Source organism: Tachysurus vachellii, chromosome 19, assembly GCF_030014155.1.
Source record: "Tachysurus vachellii isolate PV-2020 chromosome 19, HZAU_Pvac_v1, whole genome shotgun sequence".
Classification (NCBI taxonomy): domain Eukaryota; kingdom Metazoa; phylum Chordata; class Actinopteri; order Siluriformes; family Bagridae; genus Tachysurus; species Tachysurus vachellii.
In genome coordinates this window covers 9,470,169-9,492,547 of record NC_083478.1, presented here as the reverse complement: position 1 = coordinate 9,492,547, position 22,379 = coordinate 9,470,169, and the positions used below count along the sequence as shown (strand labels likewise).

Sequence of the window (22,379 nt, the reverse complement as noted above, 5' to 3'; positions counted from 1 at the left end):
AGGAATTATGTTTGAAATCTGGTGTTATAATCGGTTAAAAGTTATAAATATGCCATATTAAACTGATGTAAGAAATGTCTGATATTGTAGCGGTCTTCTCTAGTCCAAAATTTGAAAAATTTAAAGTTTAAGGTTTCCTTAATGCATTGTTTACTGTGTTGATTAACAACGAGAACAAACGATCCACGTATAATTAAGCAATAAATTAATAAACTTTTCCTAGTCACTGTTGTCTCTGGTTTGCTCATTAGTGATAAATTTCAAAATTTATATCCTGATTTTTTAAAGATTTCTATGAAGCACTTTACATATTAAAGATGACATTTATTACTGTTAGTGTTACCTAATAATATACTACAATCACCATGGTTTATTCAATTCATTATTGAAAGGAAGACCATACGAATTGATTTATAAATAAATAATGTTTACAGATGTTCTAAAAAATGTTGTTGACTTACCGCTGTCTGAATCCGTGGTGAATTTTGCCCGTATTTTTATGGTTTGATTTGCATCATGGTCCTAATTTTACTCCCTGCTTTATACAGGTACAGGTAAATGTGTTCATTACTTTATATCATTTATGGTTTATTAAAAGCTGACACATGGCTTGGTCATGTCATTTAATGTTAGTTAAGTTAATGTTAAATATTCCCATTATTTGTTTTGCACGCTTTAGAGGACCTCTTGTTACCTGAATGACCTGAATCTAATTAAACAACAATTTTAAGAAGTTACGTGAACACACATATAACAGTCTGAGTTTATTAAACAAGATAGATACAAAGTGTTCTTAACATTGATATTTTCTAAAGTAAATCTTGCTGTATTGTCTGTGCATATTGAATTAAATCTTGGAGACCACAATGCAAGACAAATGAAATGTAATAATTTCCAGACATATATAACAATGTCATATTTGTTAACAGTTAATAACAATTACTGTCAGAGAAGTCCATGCGGAAACATAAAAAAGGCTTAACACTGAATACTGAAAACGTCAACGTGGGGGTGAGGGGAAGAAATACAACCATCAAGGTGAATATTCAAGATACAAATAAATGATAAAAAGAATGGATATTAAAAACAATCAGTACTTACAGAGATAATCAGCAATAACTGGAAATACAGATGGAAGAAAAACAAAAAACAGGTACACTAGCTAAAGCTTGTAATTTGCACTATTAATGATGAATACATGGTATACTTTATAATAAATGTACACATCTCATTGATATAAAGAGATTTCGGAACGTGGACAACTGGCTAAAGTAATCTGGAGACTATTAAAGCCCCAGTTAGGATGTATTGTTTCAGAGCTAAATAAAATAGGACTAACTAATGTGCATTAAAAAAAAAAACAAAAACAAAAAAAAAAACCACACGTTTCTGCCAGTCTTCTATGAGCAATGTGAAAACTGGGGCTCTGATATGTAAACATGCTGGAGTTCCATTGTACAGCTTTCTATTGAGGTTTTACACACAATGACAACATTCCTTTTAGGCCACAGACACACTGACATGGGATCAAGCCAACACTTGAGCCTCTTTATATTGAGAAATATTTAGTGTATAACCTTTGTTGTCTCTATTAGAATGACAGAGATAATGTAACTGTAACAGACCAAATCACACCATTAATCCTCTGCTGAGTTTTTCAAATTTTCTTGATGCAACCTAAAAAAAATAAAAAATAAAAATAATAATTTGGGCTACTTGCAAGCTTTGTCTTTTTTTTTTTTTTTTTTTAATGACAATTTGTCTCATTGAACTAAACAAATTTAGACCAGTGTAATTTTGGCCTATTGGAACATTGGAAACAATTTATAATTAAAATTTGTACACATTTAAAAAAAAATAAAAATAAAAAAGATCACCAATAATAGTGAACTTATTAAAAACATGAAATATTAACACACAGATTTAAGGAAAGGAAAAAAAATTCTGGCAGTTGCTTAAATGTTCTCAAATGAAAAAGTAGGAGCTTAACAAATGACTGGTACGGTACGACTGAAACACCCGGAAGTGAAGCGGCTGCAGTGTTTGAAGATCACTTTGAGAAGACTTGGAGAATTCAGGATACTGCTTTACTGAACTAACAACATAAAAGTCAAAATGATTTGCTCATTTTATTTTATTGAATTAATTTAAAAAAAAAAAATGTACACAAACTAATTTATGTACTTCAATTTGATTTTTTCTTTTCTTTCTTTCTTTCTCTTTTTAAATCACCTTCATTTGCAACAACCTGTCTGGGTCCATTTTTAGGGGTTTTTAAAAAACAAAAAAAAAAAACAACAACATAATACTGAATACTAAACCTCTGTACTTTACACTAATCAGACAGTATTTATACACGATCAAAGCAGTAATGCGCTTTAACTTCCCTATAAACTTCCCTATTTGCAGAAAATTAGCTGAAAATCTAATGTCTATTTCATTTTTTTAATATTTGAGGGCAACTGTGCTAATATTCAGAACTAAAATAAAGAAATACACTTGTCAGTCCAGTTCAGTAGGTAATATGCTGTATGTAAATTTAATCTCTCTTACAGCGAATTTAAATTGTAATCATATACGTAATCCTTTACATTGTAGGCAGTAACGCTTGCTCGGTTTTTACCAACACTCCTGGGAGCTGGTACAGGAAGAATAAATGCTCTTACGTATCTCAAGCAAAACCGAAGGCTTTTTAAATGTACAACTACATTCTTATGCATACTTCATATGGTTTGAGGAACTCCCTTTCAATACTGTTTTTTTCTGATTGTAAGACTACTGACAGCTAAATAACAAAAAAATTGAGCACATTACAATACACCCTCACAATGAGCCACAATTACTGATCTTTTGAAATTTGTTTTGATTTTCGAACAAAACTTTTCAAAGCTTTTATAGGTGGATCTTTGGATCACTGGGCTTTTTCCTCCCTGTAGAAAGAGGCGGGAAAAAAGTGGGCTTCTGCTTTGCTGTCCTGAAACTCCTGATGACGACCACGATTTTAAACGACCCATGATGAGTTGCAGCTGCTCAATAATTTGTCAAGGTGCTTCTACATAATTACTCATTATTCATTTTTACAGGGATGAAGAAAAGGCTTGGCAGAGTTCGAGCACACACCCCTGACTCGCACTGCACTGTGTTAATACATCTACCCATTTAATGGACAGTGAAATGTCGCATGATGAAGTGCTAAAACTCATAGCTTTTCCTCAAAACTTGTGAAGAACTGGAATATAAAGACAGGACAGGAAATCGAGGCGATTTCCATGACATTGCACAACAACACCAATAATGACAACAACAAAAGATACATGGTACATCTGTGATGTAATTCATATAAGAGATTATTTTAGAGAGCATCCAGCATCATACCGATGCTCTTGTACATTTTCTATAGACCCTCCATAGAAAAATGCCTTTAAGAGATTGTACAAAAATAAAAGAAACTCTTTCCACATCTACTAACAATTTAGTTGGCGTGTGGGGAAGATAGTTACCTAAGGTGTGTGTGTAATCCAGCAAGTAAAAACTGATCGTCAAGTGCGTCATTGATGTTCTGTGAACACAGCAACACTGTGACCACACAATCATGTCTCTACGTCAGCTCATGCTTGCCAAGGTCACACACACACGCACACAGATACCACAATATTTTAGCAAGAAATTATGATGTTACTTTTTGTTTTATCCCAATATCTGATACATGTTTAAAGATGGATAGAGGAGCAGAAAGTGGAGGCATTGTCATAGCCACACTAAACACATAACCCTGTAAAACCTGATGGTGCCTTAAAAGAGACAGAAACTGACCAACAAAACATCAGTAACACTAAAAGACTGTTAGCCCCAAAACAAGACCTTATATGTCCTGTCAGAAAATTCAAACATTTCAGCTGAATCCCAAAGAATGGAAAGTGCTTAAAGCTTATCTTTGGATGCCTCCCCTCAGAAATACACCCTCAGAAACATAATATGGAGAACAAACTAATGGAAAATGCTCTGTTGTTCTGTTCTTGGAATGCATGTCAGTTAGACTGGTGTCCGAGGCGAATCTGCAGCAGACACCGGGGTGTTGAGATGGCAGCCAGTCGAGCCGCTACACTAATTTTCACTAAACAGCTAAATAAAGCAAAGAGTATGGCAGACACAGTGTCCTTTTGAGGACCGCAGTACTGTCTATTCCTTTCTGTCTTCCTTTTTTTTTTTTTTTCTAAACAGAAAGGCAGTCTGGCACACAGAATAAGATAGGGAGGTAAAGAGAAGAGCAAAGGAAAGCTCAGATGAGAGAGACACGTATGGGGATACTGGGAGATTCTGTTCTCTGTGGAGAGTGGTGACTAACCAGATGCTCCACCACTGTGTGTTTGGACATGTGCTTCATAAGGTAGGTCTCCTAAACAGAGAGACAGAGACAGAGACAGAGACACAGAGAGAGAGAGAGAGAGAGAGAGAGAGAGAGAGAGAACAGAAACTGTTAGTTGCTGTTTAGATCCAAACAAGATACAACTGCTGAAGGAGCTTTAACAGCGTAGCTGAATAGTGATGCGTTGCATTTCTTAAACACAACCACAGCATTTGTATTAACCTTGAATGTTGTTTACCTGCCTCTCAGAGCAGGATTTGTTGAGTAATGTGCTCCATGTCTACAAGAAAATTCTACATAATTGGCCTACTTGACATTTTCTGAGGTTCACAAAGGTCTGAGGGAGTAGCAATGTTTCCGCAGGTTTATCTAAGTGGTCAAATGAAAACCTTTCTGTGGGCCACTAGTTTTCATATTCTTTTAATAAATATTCTTTACGTAAAGAGGTCTCTTCCTACAGCACCGTGCCATTACATGCTTTTTTTATTTTAACACGCTTACAAGTTTTACTATGCAATGCATTCTCCATCCTCCATTAAGAACATTACTAATAGTATTTCACTGACACATTGACAAGTACTTCAAACCTGCTAAAAACAATAAGACATCTGATGCCTTTGCTATTGCTTACATTAATCAAAAGGCCAATAGAAACCTGGCTATTTTAGAAATTCAGTTCAATTTTATTTGTATCGAGCTTTCAACGATGGATGTTTTCACAAAGCAGCTTTATAGAAATATACAGATTCAAAATACAAACAGTAAAATTCTATATTTAAATTTATCCCTAATGAACAAGTCAGAGCTGATGTGGGAAGGAAAAACTCCCAGATACGATATGAGGAAAAAAAAACTTGAGTTGAAGCAGAATCAAAACTAAACCCATTCTTGTCTAGGTGACATTGGATAGTGTGTATGTAAATGATTTCCTTTCTATAACAGTACACGATATAAGTACGACTAAAAGATCCACCTCATCGGCGCTCTCTGGTCTGAAAGTCTTTTCCAAAACATTGATGCGAATTTCACTCTCCATTTGTTCAGGTACAGTTTCATCCACAGTTCTGCCATCTCTCCTTCTTGTAGGAGTTATGGCTTCCTCCATTTCTCGGGTTTTAGCAATGATGGAAAGGTCACTTTCAGCTTGTAACACTGGATGAGTCTGTATTACAATAACCTCCACATCAGTCTTGCCCAAATTAACCATACTTGAAAATTCACCCTCTGCTTGATTAGGTACTATTTCATCCATTGTCCTGCTATCTTTCCCGTGTGTCAGAAGTATGGGTTTCACCAGCGTGTCCTCTGGTGGAGACGGTCTTACAAGAGCCTCTTCTGCAGCTCTGTCTTGTGTCCCGAAGTTCTCCAAATCTCCGCTGACAGAAATTTCACTGGCCACTAGGTCACTCAAATTTTTGCTCACTCTCCTTCTTGTTGGTGGAGTCGGTTCCTCCAGTTTCTTATCTATTTCTTGGGGCTTGAAAACCACTGAAATTATATCACTTTCATCGTCAATTGCTTTGCTCAATGATGGCATTGGTTTAATGTCTCGCACTTCACTAACATTCTCCGAATCGTAGCTGCTAGAAATGGTGCCAGCTTCTGTATCACTCGTATTTGTGCGCTCTCTTCTTCTTGTTGGAGGTGTGGGTTTTAACAAAGTCACCTCCACTTCTTGGGTTTTCGAAACTACGGAAGGATCGCTTTCAGCTGGAGTCGTTTTTTGGCTCATTGTCGGAGCTGGTTTAATTATAGAGCCCTTTAGATTTTTCTATTGTGTTACCGAGTTCTGCAGATCCACGGCTACTTCGTCATTCACATTTCTGCTCTCTCTCCTTCTTGTTGGAGGTGTGGGTTTCACTAAACTCTCCTCCATTTCTTTGGTTTTCTCAACGATGGAAACGTCGCTTTCGGTTTGACTCAAAGTTTTTCGTCTAAACGGTGGAGTTGGTTTGACGAGAGCTTCACTAACGGCTCTTTCAGGTGTCACCAAAATTGAACCCTCTAAATCACAGCTGCCATAAATTCTACTGGCTGGTGGATCAGTTATATTCCCACTATTTCTCCTTCTTACTGGTGGTGTGGGTTTCGATAACGTAGCCTCTGTTTCTTGGGATTTCCGTCTCATTGGTGGAATTGGTTTTAGAAGAGGCTGTGCAAAGGCTTTATCCTGAGTCACCATCTTTTCCAAATCGGTGCTGCTGGAACTTTTGACGGTCACTATGTCACTTATATTTCTGCTATCCCTCCTTCTGGTTGGAGGTGTGGGTTTCACTACCATCTCCCCCAGTTCGTGGATTTTGGAGAGCACTGAAAAAGTGTCGCTTTCAATTTGACTCGAAACTTTCCGTCTCGCCGGCGGAGTCGGTTTAATAAGTGACTCCTCGAGAGTGTTCTAAGTCAAGTGTAATCGACACTATGGATATAGTAGTACTACTATGGATACTACTATGGAGGTGCACAGCAATCCACTATTACAGAGCATGTATAGCTTCACCTCAGTAACACTGGGGATAACCCGTGTGCCCACAATGTACTGTCCGTTAGCTAGCAGAGATTTTTTAATAAGCAAGGAGCCACCAAACTCCCTTCATGCTTTCCCTGGGATTTCGCTATTAAGCTCCTGCCAGAGACGGTTGACTGGATTTGCATTGATTACAGACGATTGAACTGGGTCACGAAGTAGGATCATTAACTTTTGCCTTTTTATTAGCAGCATTATACCAGTTTCATGGAGCCAGAGTTTACAGAATACTTAACCTGTGGAAATCAAACCATGGGGGGGGCTATAAATACATCGTGATGCCTCATGGCTTGGAAAACATGCCAGCTGTTTTCCACTCATTTGTCAATCATGTGTCGTGCTTTGTACAGAGTGCAGCATGAAACCCAGGTGGAGGCAGTCAGCTCTGAAACCATTCTGAGAAATAAATGCAGATCCACCCACTGGTATGTAGTGATTTACATCAAGCTTATCATATTCTTGCGTCCTGCTGGAGAATGTCACCCATGTCACCCATGACATGTCCTTAGTTAGCTCACAATAGCTAGATAGGTTGTTATTAGTGAGAATTATGAAGATTTGAACCTAAAATCTTTCAGAAACCAGGACAACTTAGTATGTAAGCTAGCTGGTTAATCTAAAAGTATGATTAAGAAGATTTAGGAACGCAATCAAACATTTTCCCAAAACATTAGCTTATATCAGTTACTTGGATAACAAAATATAATGTATATGTAAGTGTTACATAAATGGAATTCAACATTTTTATTTTATAGGTATGACTAATTAGGTTTGTTGTTTGTTTTCAGACCTAATGACACCCACATATTTAAAAAATGAGATCAAAAACATGCCTCCTGTGGGCTTTAATCTAAAGACAGACCTTACTGGCTGCTTTGAGCTACATGAATCAATTGATTCTACCACCGATTCAATTAGTATAGTGTACAGTGTCACTGCTTACGACATTCGGAAGCTTTGACATTTCATGTAAGGTATTTCATTTGTATCGTATATTTCCGCTTACAGAGGTATGCATGGATACTGGATACTCACTGATGTGTATGCACGGCCACACATACTGCAGCAGTAGGCTTTAGCGTTTTTCACGGCATGAGCTGACAGGTGGATCTGTAGAGAGGCTGAGTCTGTGTAGGCACGGTAGCAGTTCGGGCACTTGTACGGCTTGTCTTTGTTGTGTTGCCTCTGATGGGACTAAGCAATAAAAAGATCATATTGAAGAAAAAAAAAAACCCAAAAAAAAAAAACAGATAATAGTAAGCAAGCATTCAACCTAGCATGTTCTTTTGACTCTACAGTATTAGGCATACTGGGGAAAGCAACCGTTGCTTTATTTAAGTACATGTTCAGTGATGGGTGGAAAACACTGGTTGGCAAAATGTGCATAGCCAGATATGGGTGACAACCAGTAGTTATAACTTAAGTATGCATAATCAAGGAAGCGCTTCTAAGTAGTTAAGTTTAAAAAAAATACTCAATGGACATCTCTATTTCCTTTAGACCGATCAAAGCTTCTATATCTATCATTCTTTAAATTCTGAGTATGAATTAGTCTGCAGTCAGTCTAATCTTTCGTATTAATCATCAATTAATTGGAGTCACATTAAGTTTTTCTTTTCGGGTATACTCACCTGTAAATTGGACAGCTGTGTGAATGCTTTTTCACATCCAGGGTGACCACACTTATAAGGTCTGTCCCCAGTATGAATCCTATAGAACATCCGAAAAGTGATCTTGATACCAAATCAGTTGGGAAATAAATGCACTGCTTTACTGTATTTGTTTAAGAACTAGTTTAATGTGTGTAGAAGAATGCAGACCTTTTGACGTATTAACAATTTTGGATGTTTAGATACAGGTGGAATCCTTTACTGACAGCACTGGTGCTAGTTTTAAGCAGATGAGAGGGAAGAAAAATGTGACAACTGCTTTGTCCAGGAAACTTATTCGGTCTTATTAAGCTTATTATTTTAATGCTCCATTTGAGAAGGAACATAGCAGCTTTATCACCTTGTTACACCTAGTGTTTTTAAAGTGGTTTGGTATCTTAATACCATTTCATTACAGCACGTTTTTTGTAAACCAAAAAAAAAAACCAACAAAAAAAAACTTTTTCTTAATTCTGAACTTTGTCACAACATTCAGACATTCAAAAGTTCAGAATTCAGAGAAAAGCCCCTTTAAAAACACACTTAATTCTAATGGGCCTGATGATGAAGCCGCTCTATGCTTTCTTCCCTAATTGGAAAGGCTAAATCTCCCCCATGCATAATAACACCCATTCTTTTAGGTAAGGATTCCAGCTCTCTCAAATTATCTTGAGATACTTTTTTATACTTATAAAATCCGCATTCTTGTGCATACATTAAACTACATTTGTACTTAACCCTTATGGACCATTATGTACTATTCATCATTTGGTGCTAACTAGAGGGGTTTTATCAACATCACTGACCTGGTATGCTGTTGCAGGTGAGAGAGCTGGCGGAAAGAGTTCTCGCAGTAGGAACAGTGGTAAGGTTTGATCCCTAAGTGAATCCGTAGATGCTGCGCTAGATACGACGCATTGGCAAAAGACTTGGAACAGTGAGGACACTTATGTGGTTTGGCCTCCGTGTGGGATTTGGAATGGATCTGCATCTCTGACTTATTTAAGAAGGTGAGTGGACAAACTTTACACCTGCATAAAAGAGACAAAAACAAAAGTCAAGCAAGTGCTACAGTTACAGGGAAACACAGACATAATGGTGTTTCATACAATTATGTGCTACACACAATACACAAAACAAAAATACAATGTCATGTTTATAATGAGAAAACAACCACTATATTTGCATACAAATGATAACATCTATGGATTACTTAAATAAACGTTATAATGGTAATCAGGGTTTTCATTAAAGCATGTCACCGAAAATATCAAAATATCAAGACCAAACATCCAATTAAAGATCAGACCTGTAAGTTTTCCCCTCTTTGGCGATGGTGACTGACTGGTCAGGGCCTGATGCCAGAATGGGGTAGGGCACTACCAGCAGGGGTCCTGTGTTGTTCTCTGCTTTAATCTTTTTGCGTCCACGTAGGGGTTTGGGTTGAGGCCCCAGCATACCCGCCAAGCCTGCGTTCTTCACTTGCTCCATGCCAGGAGCACTGGCCAGGCCTGATATGACATTCAGAGAGGATGCTGCTCCTAGTCGGCTCTGACTGCTGGATGTGGTTGTAGTGGATGTCATGACCTGTGAACTGCTGTGACTCTCTGCACGAGAAGTAGGTACCAGACCTGTATTTGAATAAGTGGAACATATTTAGAAATATAGTCCTTAAACATGGCAATATATTTACCCTAGTGGGCTAGGTAAGAAGAAATCAAGAAATCAATACTCTATATGGGCACTAATGTCTGTTTAGATGCTTCGAGCACTAGGGACAAGTCCCAATTAATCTGCCTTGTGAACTGTAATTAACGATGTGTAATTAACGATTAACCTTTATGTCTGTGGAGAGGACGCCGACACACTGCAGCATTATAGAAGTGGCTGGACAGAAGACCTAAATGGCGGACAAGGATGCACTACTGTCCATAAGCTTGTGTAGAAAAGATACTGACAGGCCGAGCACTAATAAAACACTTTGCTGGCAAGCCTTATCTGGCGAGGCACTATCGAACACCTGACACTTTCAGACATGTAGTGGATGTGGCCCTGACCTCTTTAGATTACACTGACATAGGAAGATTTCATTTGCAAACCCTGGTTATTGTTGTGAACACCTTTTTGGGAAATCATATAGCTTTCTGTCTGAAACAGAGTGAGCTGGAGACTGGTGGGAATGATGTATGGAGACATAGTGGTCACAGAAATAGACAAGTAACAAACTCATAGACAACAAGTGACAAGTGCAGTGAAGCAGAAGCTCTCATATTTACCTGATATGGTTGATTTGCTTTCAGCAGATGATTTATTTCACTGAAGCAATTTTAGGCCACAGACGTCACAGAAAATCTAGGAGTGATGAACTAATAAGTTGTGTATGTCTCACTTAAGCATGAGAGTACTCAGTGCCTGGACTTTTCTGGGCAGCTTAGGGAAGGTTGCTGTAACCTCAGAGAACATGTGATGGTGTCCGTGGGTGGGATGAGAGTCTTTCCTCTTTTTTGGCAAGCAAGAAAAAAAAAACCCCAAATAAAAACGTATACCTAATGGGATAACTGCCTAAGAACCTGAGCTAATTTCCCCTGTTTGTCAAGGCCTCTTTATCTTGGGCTAAGAGGAGGTGGAGTTTGTGGTTTTTTTTTGGTAGTGGCAAACATCATCATATCCCAGGACTTGGTCAAGTGGCAAGGCTGCTGGCAAGGGGCTTGTGCCTGCCAGAACCTCAATGCCCACAGCTGGGGACCACAAATGGTTAAAATGTACCATCATTCTTCTTGCCCTTACATTTTTACTACATGAGGGTTACTGCAGGGTCAACAAGAGCCTGACCTGGATGCACAGATGAGCCTGTAATGTGCTTTTCCTTACTGTCAGACCAGAGAGACAGACCAGACGAACAGACAACAGAACCCATGGATTGCCCACTGGCCTTTACAGCCTGGCAGGTGCTGCAAATGATATGGCCATCCTTTTCCTGTTGTTTTCCCGTATCCTCTATAATGTCAGCTTTTAGTCTGAATCTACAGCTCTCACTTTAAGAGAGAAAGCTTTGTATGTGGCCTGGATCACTGAGGCAGAGAACATTTTCCTACATTTTCTTGGGGAGTGTAGGCTTTAGTGGATCAAGAAGGCTTCCAAGCAAGGGGTTAACAAGGGTTCAATACCTGTGTATTTTCTGGGCCATGGGCAGCCAGGCCTTTTACCTCCAGAGCAAACAGGCTGTGCTTCACAAATGATTACTAATAATTCACATGCAGGCAGAACAGACAAGAGCTGCTTCATATGCCAACAGCAAGGGCCCAGGAGGATTCGGTCATACTACCATCACTTTCTGGGGCACAAGGCACTGGCTTCCAGTTGGGTAGTAGCTTCCACAGTATCCAGTGAACAAAGCAAGACAGGCAGCCTGTAATTACATTAAATGAGCTAGCAGGCTATGCAAAACTGCTAGAATTTTTCATTTATATGATCATCTCACGATGGGGGTTGGTGTAGTCTACTATGGTGGGAATGAGGTACAAAAACAAAAGTGTAATGTTGAGACTGTGAGCCCAAAGGAAAAGTGTAAGCATGTTTATGTGCCTGCAATCTGAAACAGGCCCTTCCTCAGCACTGGATAGATCAGAAAAGCCTAATTCAGTGCTACTGGAGATCTAAAGTCAACAGAAATATCTCTAGAAGTTAAAAGGATGGTCCATACCTGAACGGTGATTTGCTCTTACAGCCTGATCCACAGCTTGGCGCATGTGCCAGTCTTCCCAAAGTCCTTTAGCCTTCACAACTGACTTGTCATCCATGGTCACCTCTTAATCACAAGAAATAAAATCATTACCCATTATCACTGCTGGTAACACATCTACATTAGATCCATGCAAAATATTACATACAGCACCAAACTTTACAATCAAAGCTACTCCCAGTGAACCAGTCACCATAATAAACACTGTTATTACTGTTTTAACTGTAATAATATACAATAACAAAGCATTTTAAACATGTGCAATAACAGAAATTTTGAAAAATCTGCAATATGTCGTCAGTGTAACCACGACTCTTTTTATACATTTTTGTTTTTGTATATACTATATATTATGTCTTTATTCTTTTTATATTTTTTTTTTATATATTTGCTGCTGTAACAGAGAAATTTCCCCATTGTGGGACGAATAAAGGAATATCTTATCTTATCTTAAACTGTCCTGTTTTAACAAAAACAACAACTACAAAATTGCTCTGCTAAATCCACAAACCCAGTCTACATTGACATCCATAAAGTGCCATACGTCATGTTCAGTACCTTGAACAGTACTGGAGGCTGGGCGGGCATGCAGAGCAATGTCTGGTTGGCTAGAGTTGTGGGCCTGCAGGCTCGACACTTGCTGCAGTTTGGGGATTTGCATCATGTGCTGTGCAGCGTCGGAGGGCGGTGAGGCCACCAGCAGCGTCTGCTGAGAGGGAACAGTGGTGGGTGGCAAATGCGCAGGTCTGATCTTTTCTGCCATCAGCTGCTCTTTGATCTTGTCGATTAGTACCAGGTTATCCAGCTGTAAGAATCATTGGTTATGCTCAAACTGGGGGCATTAGTTGTGAAAAATACACTAGTGAGATCTCTGGTAGTAGGTCTTTATTAATGTAGCATATGAATGCAAGTTATAATGGAACTGGCATGTGTTTTACAATATCCATTATGGTTCCCTGTGGGATGATCTGAAATAGTAACAGCTGATAAATAAATAAATAAATAAATAAGCAGATGGCAGACTATAGCATATAAGACTCCAGACAAAGTCTCAAGTTAACTTTTCATAATTTACCCATCAGAGGTTTATTTGTTATACTCCATATTTTGCTATTAACCAAAGATGAATTAATATATAACAGTTAGTTAAACACAGCTTATGACTTATAGCTATGTAATAGATGTGATGTTTCACAATGTGCATTATAAAAGATCAATTAACTTTTTTTTTTTTGAAGACGAAAAAGACCAATTAATAAAATGGTTGCTGAAATGACACATTCTAAAGGTAATGTCTCACCTGAGCAGGCATACTCGGTGGTGGAGGCCAGAAATATGCATTATTGAATCGAGGCTCTGCCATGCCTTTAAGGGAAGCAAAATACAACATTTTAAAACAAACAGGTATTGTAGTGGACAAAATAAGGACAAACAAAAGCTAATCTCTGCATATCAAGCTCATACTCTAGTTATCAGGTTACAACAAAATTTATGATGTAGTTTAAAGGCTATATTGAAGTTAGTAGATATATTATGTTTTATTACATAGCGCTGCTTCAAGTTACCACTTTGGACTAGAGCTACACTTTATAAACAAGTCCTCAGAGTTACAAGTTCTGAAACTAATTTCAAATTCCAAAATCTAAGATCCGAATTTCATGTTCTGATTTCGAAGTTCCAAATTCTAAAGTCTCTATAAAATAGCTTGAGGGTCATGATTTGATTCTGTATCTTGATCTTTTTATTTCTTAAAAAAGAAAATTCTTTTAGCTCAAATAACAAACTGGTTAAAAAAAAAAGTGCAAGTTTTTTTTTTTAAATTCCGAATTAAACATCTAGTTAGATCCGACCTTACATGGAAAGTTCTGCAAAAGTATGACATAACATTGAGTGAACTGTGACAACCATTGGCTCCTTATTGCTAACTATTAATGATATTTAAAGCAATCAGGGTTGTTTTCAAGCCATCATTTAATCCAGGTTTGAATCAGTATACTCAGATACTCCAAACTCAGCTTTAAATATTAGTTAGAAATGAATCTTGAGTCTTGCATCAGTTTCCAGAATAGAAGTACAGACTTTGTGAATTTGAGGAAAATTAGTTCTTAAGTCTTTTGTACCTTAGATAGCTTTTACTTAAAAAAAAATTGCGAATGATCCATGGTCAAGCTTTTTCACAGAGATTCACGTTTAAATCGGTGCTTATGGTTCTGATGGTTGTTTTGCTAAACATTTAAATTTAGCAGACATCTTTATCCAGAGATTCTTACAGTTAATTTCAGTTTATACAAATTGACCTTGGATTTGAACTCATGACCTTCCGGTCAGTAGTCCAACTCCTTAACCCCTAGGCTACCACCTCCCTAAACCCAGTTAGGTATAAATTAAGAAAATAAAGATGAATATAAGCAGATTATTTACTTTAAATCCTGCTGGTCCAAACTACCCAAACTAGTACTGCACACAATTATGGACAGAATTATGGACAAAATCCCATAATAAAACTGATTTTCCAGCTGTAAATCAAAACACAGGTCAGCATTTAATGTGACAGATGAAACTTTCTCTGAGTTATTTGAGTTATACATCATCCCATATAGTGCAGCACTACTCAATATTCACTAGTGGGGGGGAAAAACTATTCCAAAGAATTCTCACTAACAGATGATCAAACACACACACAGTCACACACACATGCACAGAGTCCAACACACGCACAGAGTCACACACACGCACACACAGAGTCTAACACACACACAAACACACACAGAGTCTAACACACACACAAACACACACAGAGTCTAACAAAGAGTCTAACACATACACAGAATCTCATGCACACACAGAATCACACACACACAGAGTCACACACACACAGTCACACACACACAGTCACACACACACACACACACAGAGTCACACACACAGTCACACACACACACACAGAGTCACACACACACACACACACACAGAGTCACACACACACACACACACACACACACACAAAGAGTCACACACACACACAGAGTCACACACACAGAGTCACACACACACAGAGTCACACACACACAGAGTCACACACACACACAGAGTCACACACACACACACACAGAGTCACACACACACACACACACAGAGTCACACACACACAGAGTCACACACACACACACACAGAGTCACACACACACACACACAGAGTCACACACACACACACACACAGAGTCACACACACACACACACAGAGTCACACACACACACACACACACACACACACACACACACACACACACACACACACACACACACACACACACACACACAGAGTCACACACACACACACACAGAGTCACACACACACACACACAGAGTCACACACACACACACACAGAGTCACACACACACACACAGAGTCACACACACACAGAGTCACACACACACAGAGTCACACACACACAGAGTCACACACACACAGAGTCACACACACAGAGTCACACACACACACACAGAGTCACACACACACACACAGAGTCACACACACACACACAGAGTCACACACACACACACAGAGTCACACACACACACAGAGTCACACACACACACAGAGTCACACACACACACAGAGTCACACACACACACACACAGAGTCACACACACACACACAGAGTCACACACACACACAGAGTCACACACACACAGAGTCACACACACACACAGAGTCACACACACACACAGAGTCACACACACACACACAGAGTCACACACACACACAGAGTCACACACACACAGAGTCACACACACACACACACAGAGTCACACACACACACACAGAGTCACACACACACACAGAGTCACACACACACACACAGAGTCTCACACACACACACAGAGTCACACACACACACAGAGTCTCACACACACACACAGAGTCTCACACACACAGTCACACACACACAGAGTCACACACACACAGAGTCACACACACACACAGAGTCACACACACACAGAGTCACACACACACACAGAGTCACACACACACAGAGTCACACACACACAGAGTCACACACACACAGAGTCACACACACACAGAGTCACACACACACAGAGTCACACACACACAGAGTCACACACACACACAGAGTCACACACACACAGTCACACACACACACACACACAGAGTCACACACACACACACACACACAGAGTCACACACACACACACACACAGAGTCACACACACACAGAGTCACACACACACACAGAGTCACACACACACACAGAGTCACACACACACACAGAGTCACACACACACACAGAGTCACACACACACACACAGAGTCACACACACACACAGAGTCACACACACACACAGAGTCACACACACACAGAGTCACACACACACACAGAGTCACACACACACAGAGACACACACACAGAGTCACACACACACAGTCACACACACACACAGAGTCACACACACACACACACACACAGAGTCACACACACACACAGAGTCACACACACACACACACACACACAGAGTCACACACACACAGAGTCACACACACACACACAGAGTCACACACACACACACAGAGTCACACACACACACAGAGTCACACACACACACAGAGTCACACACACACACAGAGTCACACACACACACACAGAGTCACACACACACACACAGAGTCACACACACACACACAGAGTCACACACACACACAGTCACACACACACACAGAGTCACACACACACACACAGAGTCACACACACACACAGAGTCACACACACACACAGAGTCACACACACACAGAGTCACACACACACACAGAGTCACACACACACAGAGTCACACACACACAGAGTCACACACACACACAGAGTCACACACACACACAGAGTCACACACACACACAGAGTCACACACACACACACAGAGTCACACACACACACAGAGTCACACACACACACAGAGTCACACACACACACAGAGTCACACACACACACACAGAGTCACACACACACACAGAGTCACACACACACACAGAGTCACACACACACACAGAGTCACACACACACACAGAGTCACACACACACACAGAGTCACACACACACACAGAGTCACACACACACACAGAGTCACACACACACACAGAGTCACACACACACACAGAGTCACACACACACACACACACACACAGAGTCACACACACACACACACACACACAGAGTCACACACACAGAGTCACACACACAGAGTCACACACACAGAGTCACACACACAGAGTCACACACACACACAGAGTCACACACACACACAGAGTCACACACACACACAGAGTCACACACACACACAGAGTCACACACACACAGAGTCACACACACACAGAGTCACACACACACACACAGAGTCACACACACACACAGAGTCACACACACAGAGTCACACACACACACAGAGTCACACACACACACAGAGTCACACACACACACAGAGTCACAGAGTCACACACACACACAGAGTCACAGAGTCACACACACACACAGAGTCACACACACACACAGAGTCACACACACACACAGAGTCTCACACACACACAGAGTCACACACACACACAGAGTCACACACACACACAGAGTCACAGAGTCACACACACACACACACACACACACAGAGTCACACACACACACACACACACAGAGTCACACACACACACAGAGTCACACACACACACAGAGTCACACACACACACAGAGTCACAGAGTCACACACACACACACACACACAGAGTCACACACACACACACACACAGAGTCACACACACACACAGAGTCACACACACACACACAGAGTCACACACACACACACAGTCACACACATACACAGTCACACACACACACAGTCACACACACACACAGTCACACACACACAGAGTCACACACACACACACAGTCACACACACACACACAGTCACACACACACACACACAGTCACACACACACACACAGTCACACACAGAGTCACACACACAGAGTCACACACACACACAGTCACACACACACACAGTCACACACACACACAGTCACACACACACACAGTCACACACACACACAGTCACACACACACAGTCACACACACACAGTCACACACACACAGAGTCACACACACACACACAGAGTCACACACACACACACAGAGTCACACAGTCACACACACAGAGTCACACAGTCACACACACAGTCACACACACACACAGTCACACACACACACAGTCACACACACAGTCACACACACACACAGTCACACACACACACAGTCACACACACACAGTCACACACACACAGTCACACACACACAGTCACACACACACAGTCACACACACACACAGTCACACACACACACACAGTCACACACACACACACAGTCACACACACACACACAGAGTCACACACACAGAGTCACACACACACACACAGAGTCACACACACAGAGTCACACACACAGAGTCACACACACACACAGAGTCACACACACACACAGAGTCACACACACACACAGAGTCACACACACACACAGAGTCACACACACACACAGAGTCACACACACACACAGAGTCACACACAGAGTCACACACACACACAGAGTCACACACACACACAGAGTCACACACACACACACAGAGTCACACACACACACACAGAGTCACACACACACACAGAGTCACACACACACACAGAGTCACACACACACACAGAGTCACACACACACACAGAGTCACACACACACAGAGTCACACACACACACAGAGTCACACACACACACAGAGTCACACACACACACACACACAGAGTCACACACACAGACATTTACATTTACATTACATAGCAGACACTCTTATCCAGAGCGACTTACATTTTATCTCATTTTTATACAACTGAGCAATTGAGGGTTAAGGGCCTTGCTCAGGGGCCCAGCAGTGGCAGCCTGGTGGACGTAGGAATCGAACTCACAACCTTCCGATTGGTAGTCTTAACCACTAGACTACCACATCCCCCCCCACACACACAGTCTCACACACAGTCTCCCTCTCTCACTCACACACACACAGTCTCTCTCTATCACATACAGAGGCACACGTACACACAGTCTCTCTCTCTCACACACACACAGTCTCTCTCTCTCTCTCTCTCACACACACACACACACAGTCTCTCTCTCTCTCACACACACACACACACAGTCTCTCTCTCACACACAGTCTCTCTCTCTCTCTCACACACACACACACACACACACACACACACACACAGAGAGAGAGAGAGAGAGAGAGAGAGGAAACTAGTAATAAAATCTCTAATAAAAGAGCTGCACATTTTGACCTGAACGTCAAACAAAAAGTTGGTTAACTTTCTTCAGTAGTGTTTGGGAATCCTCATGAATGACCACATCGATGTTATAATGGGATAAAAACTGATGCAGGCCTTCTTACACTTTTACCAAAAAATCAGACAAAATCAGACAAAAGAAAAAAAATGGCAGCCTGTCTTATTTTCATATGGAACGACGCCATATTCCACACCCCCTTCCCTGGCTCTCACACCGGATCCGTGTCGAACAGAGACGACGTACAAACCGCTAACGTGTGTATTTGTTTACACACATTTGCACCTTTGAATTGCCGCCCCTTTGGAAAAAAAAACCTGACACTTCCTACAACAATCCTGTCGTGCAGTAAATGCCTTACAAACGCTGACCTGAGCTCACAGCTGGAATTTGACACCGTGAGCTTGAACGACTGCTTTATAACGCTGCATAGTGAAATGTGCACAGGGATGTTTTACAGCTGCAGACGGAACGGAATAATGACATTTGGGGCCAAATTAGCATCTCTGTGGCTACAAACAAACGACAATCCGACAGTCTCAGCTGGGAAGACTTTCGTGACAATGAAACTGTACATCTGGGAAAGGAAAACAGGAGTAAAAATACTGCACACAAACCTTGTATTTGGTCTGGAGTTTTCCTCGTAGGAGAAGCTTAATATAAAGCTAAAAGACCTCGGTGTTCTTTCTGTGTGCCTCCACGCTGCAGCACTTCCGGGTTACCCAGTGTTCACTTCCTAGCTGCTAACGCTAATCAGAGCCGTTATGTATCCTGAGAGATACATAAAATACTGTGATACCTTCTGTCTGTGATGATAAACAAGCACAGAGAGAACAAGAGTAACTCGTGTGATAAACGAGATAATCATTTAAGTAGTGGAGTATAAAGAAATATAAAACTGGGGGATTTAAAAACGTGAGGATTTCTTTCTTTCTTTCTTTCTTTCTTTAATTCTATTTATTTATTTCATTTATTTTTTATTTTCTTTATTTTGTATTTTCTTTATTTATTTTTTATTTATTTGTTTGTTTATTTTATAATGGTATTTATTTATTTTATTTATTTTGTTTTATGTATATTATTTTATTTATTTATTTATTTATTTATTTAGTTTTTATTTATTTATTTAGTTTTTAATCTACTGATTTATTACAAACTGGGAATATACAGTATGTTAAGTATACACTCAATATCACGAGTTTAATTAAGTATATCGTGTTTTCTGACTGGAAATTCTACCACTGTTTTAAATGAAGGCAATATTTACTTCATTATTTAAACTTAAAAACAACACATTTAACTATTAATACATCTAGTCATTGTAAAAAATCTCTTGTTTCATGTTACTGAGAAAACAGAAAAGTACTCTGTCCTGATGACTCCCTCATGTCATCATCAAAATACATGGTATTCCAACAGCTTCCAACATTATTAGGGGTCAATCCCCGAAGGGGCGTAGACACCTATTGTTATCGTTAGTTTTCTTCTTCTTCTTCTTCTTCTTCTTCTTCTTCTTCTTCTCCTTTGTCTTCCTCTTCCGCCATTGAAGTCAATGGCAGCCCATAGAACCATACGTAGGAAAGTTTTGTAATTTGGCACACATATAGAGGCCAGTCTTAGAAGTTACTATAGCAACTTTGGTGTGTCTAGCTCAAACCCTCTAGAGCCACCAACAGTCCAAAAATCCAAATATTCACAGAATCAGAATACAGCAAAAAGAAGACTGGGCATCTGTCTGTCTGTCTGTCTGTCTCTCTGTCTGTCCGTCTGTCCCTCTCTCTCGCTCTGTCTGTCTGTCTGTCTGTCTCTCTGTCTGTTCATGGTAAACATTTGAACACACAGTGCCTGAGCTGTCACTTTATTTTCTCCTTGTGGTGAGCGCTCTTCAGTGTGTCCTCTACTCTTATCAGTCTTCCTGTAAACCCACAGCATCACAGAGCTCTGTTTCTGCTTTCAGGGGAACTTGTGAGGTTTGGTGCAAATGACCAGCACCACAATGACACACACACAAACACACACACACACTCACACTCACACACACACAAACACACACACTCACACACACTCACACTCACACACAAACACACTCACAAAGACACACACACTCACACACACACACTCACACACAGACACACACACACGTCCTGTTGTGTCTTGTCTTGTTGTGTCTTATCTTGTTGTGTCTTGTCTTCTTGTGTCTTGTCTACTTGTCTGTTGTGTCTTGTCAGAATCCGAATCAGATTTATTGGCCAAGTGTGTTGACACACACAAAGAATTTGGTTCCAGCAGTTTGTGACTCTACAAACTTGTGTCTTGTCTCTTGTGTCTTGTCTTGCTGTGTCTTTTTGTGTCTTGTTCCTGCATATTTTGGATCCTTTGCTCATGCCGATTCGAATGCACCATATGACGTCATTTCTGTCATGAATATCTTTCCGCCATTTTGAATTTTCCAAAAAACCTACTTTATCGAACTCCTCCTAGACCGTTTGTCCGATTTGCGTGTCCTTTGGTACGTTGCATCTAGAGACACCCCAGACCAAAAGTTATCAAAAGCTTTTTGATACACTTATACATTCTCGTATACCGTGGCAACATACATGGTGGCGACCGCGCCAAAACAGACGTGAGGCTGTATCTTTGCAAAACTTATGCGTGTCGAACACGAAACTTGGTATATGTCATTATAGTCATGACCTGAGGGTGCATGCAACGTTT

At 40.4% G+C, this 22,379-nt stretch overlaps 1 protein-coding gene across 3 annotated transcripts; it reads right to left on the bottom strand.

Annotated features, from left to right (window-relative positions):
• Positions 1 to 751: 751 nt before the first annotated feature.
• Positions 752 to 20,401, bottom strand: znf362b (zinc finger protein 362b). Of its 3 annotated transcripts, none has more exons than XR_009649999.1 (9): positions 20,282 to 20,401; positions 13,582 to 13,646; positions 12,840 to 13,086; positions 12,243 to 12,347; positions 9,849 to 10,170; positions 9,346 to 9,570; positions 8,522 to 8,623; positions 7,926 to 8,084; positions 752 to 4,396 (listed from the first exon to the last, which is right to left on the bottom strand). XR_009649999.1 is itself a non-coding variant. In XM_060894068.1 (9 exons), the coding sequence occupies exons 2-9, from the start codon at positions 13,642 to 13,644 to the stop codon at positions 4,280 to 4,282; spliced, it is 1,317 nt and encodes a 438-aa protein (XP_060750051.1). In that variant the 5' UTR covers positions 13,645 to 13,646; positions 20,282 to 20,401; the 3' UTR covers positions 752 to 4,279. The 3 variants fall into 3 exon arrangements, 2 of the variants coding, with proteins under 2 accessions (XP_060750051.1, XP_060750052.1); XM_060894068.1 differs by having other exon boundaries at positions 8,522 to 8,600; XM_060894069.1 differs by having other exon boundaries at positions 8,522 to 8,600; positions 12,840 to 12,987.
• Between the last annotated feature and the right edge of the window lie 1,978 nt (positions 20,402 to 22,379).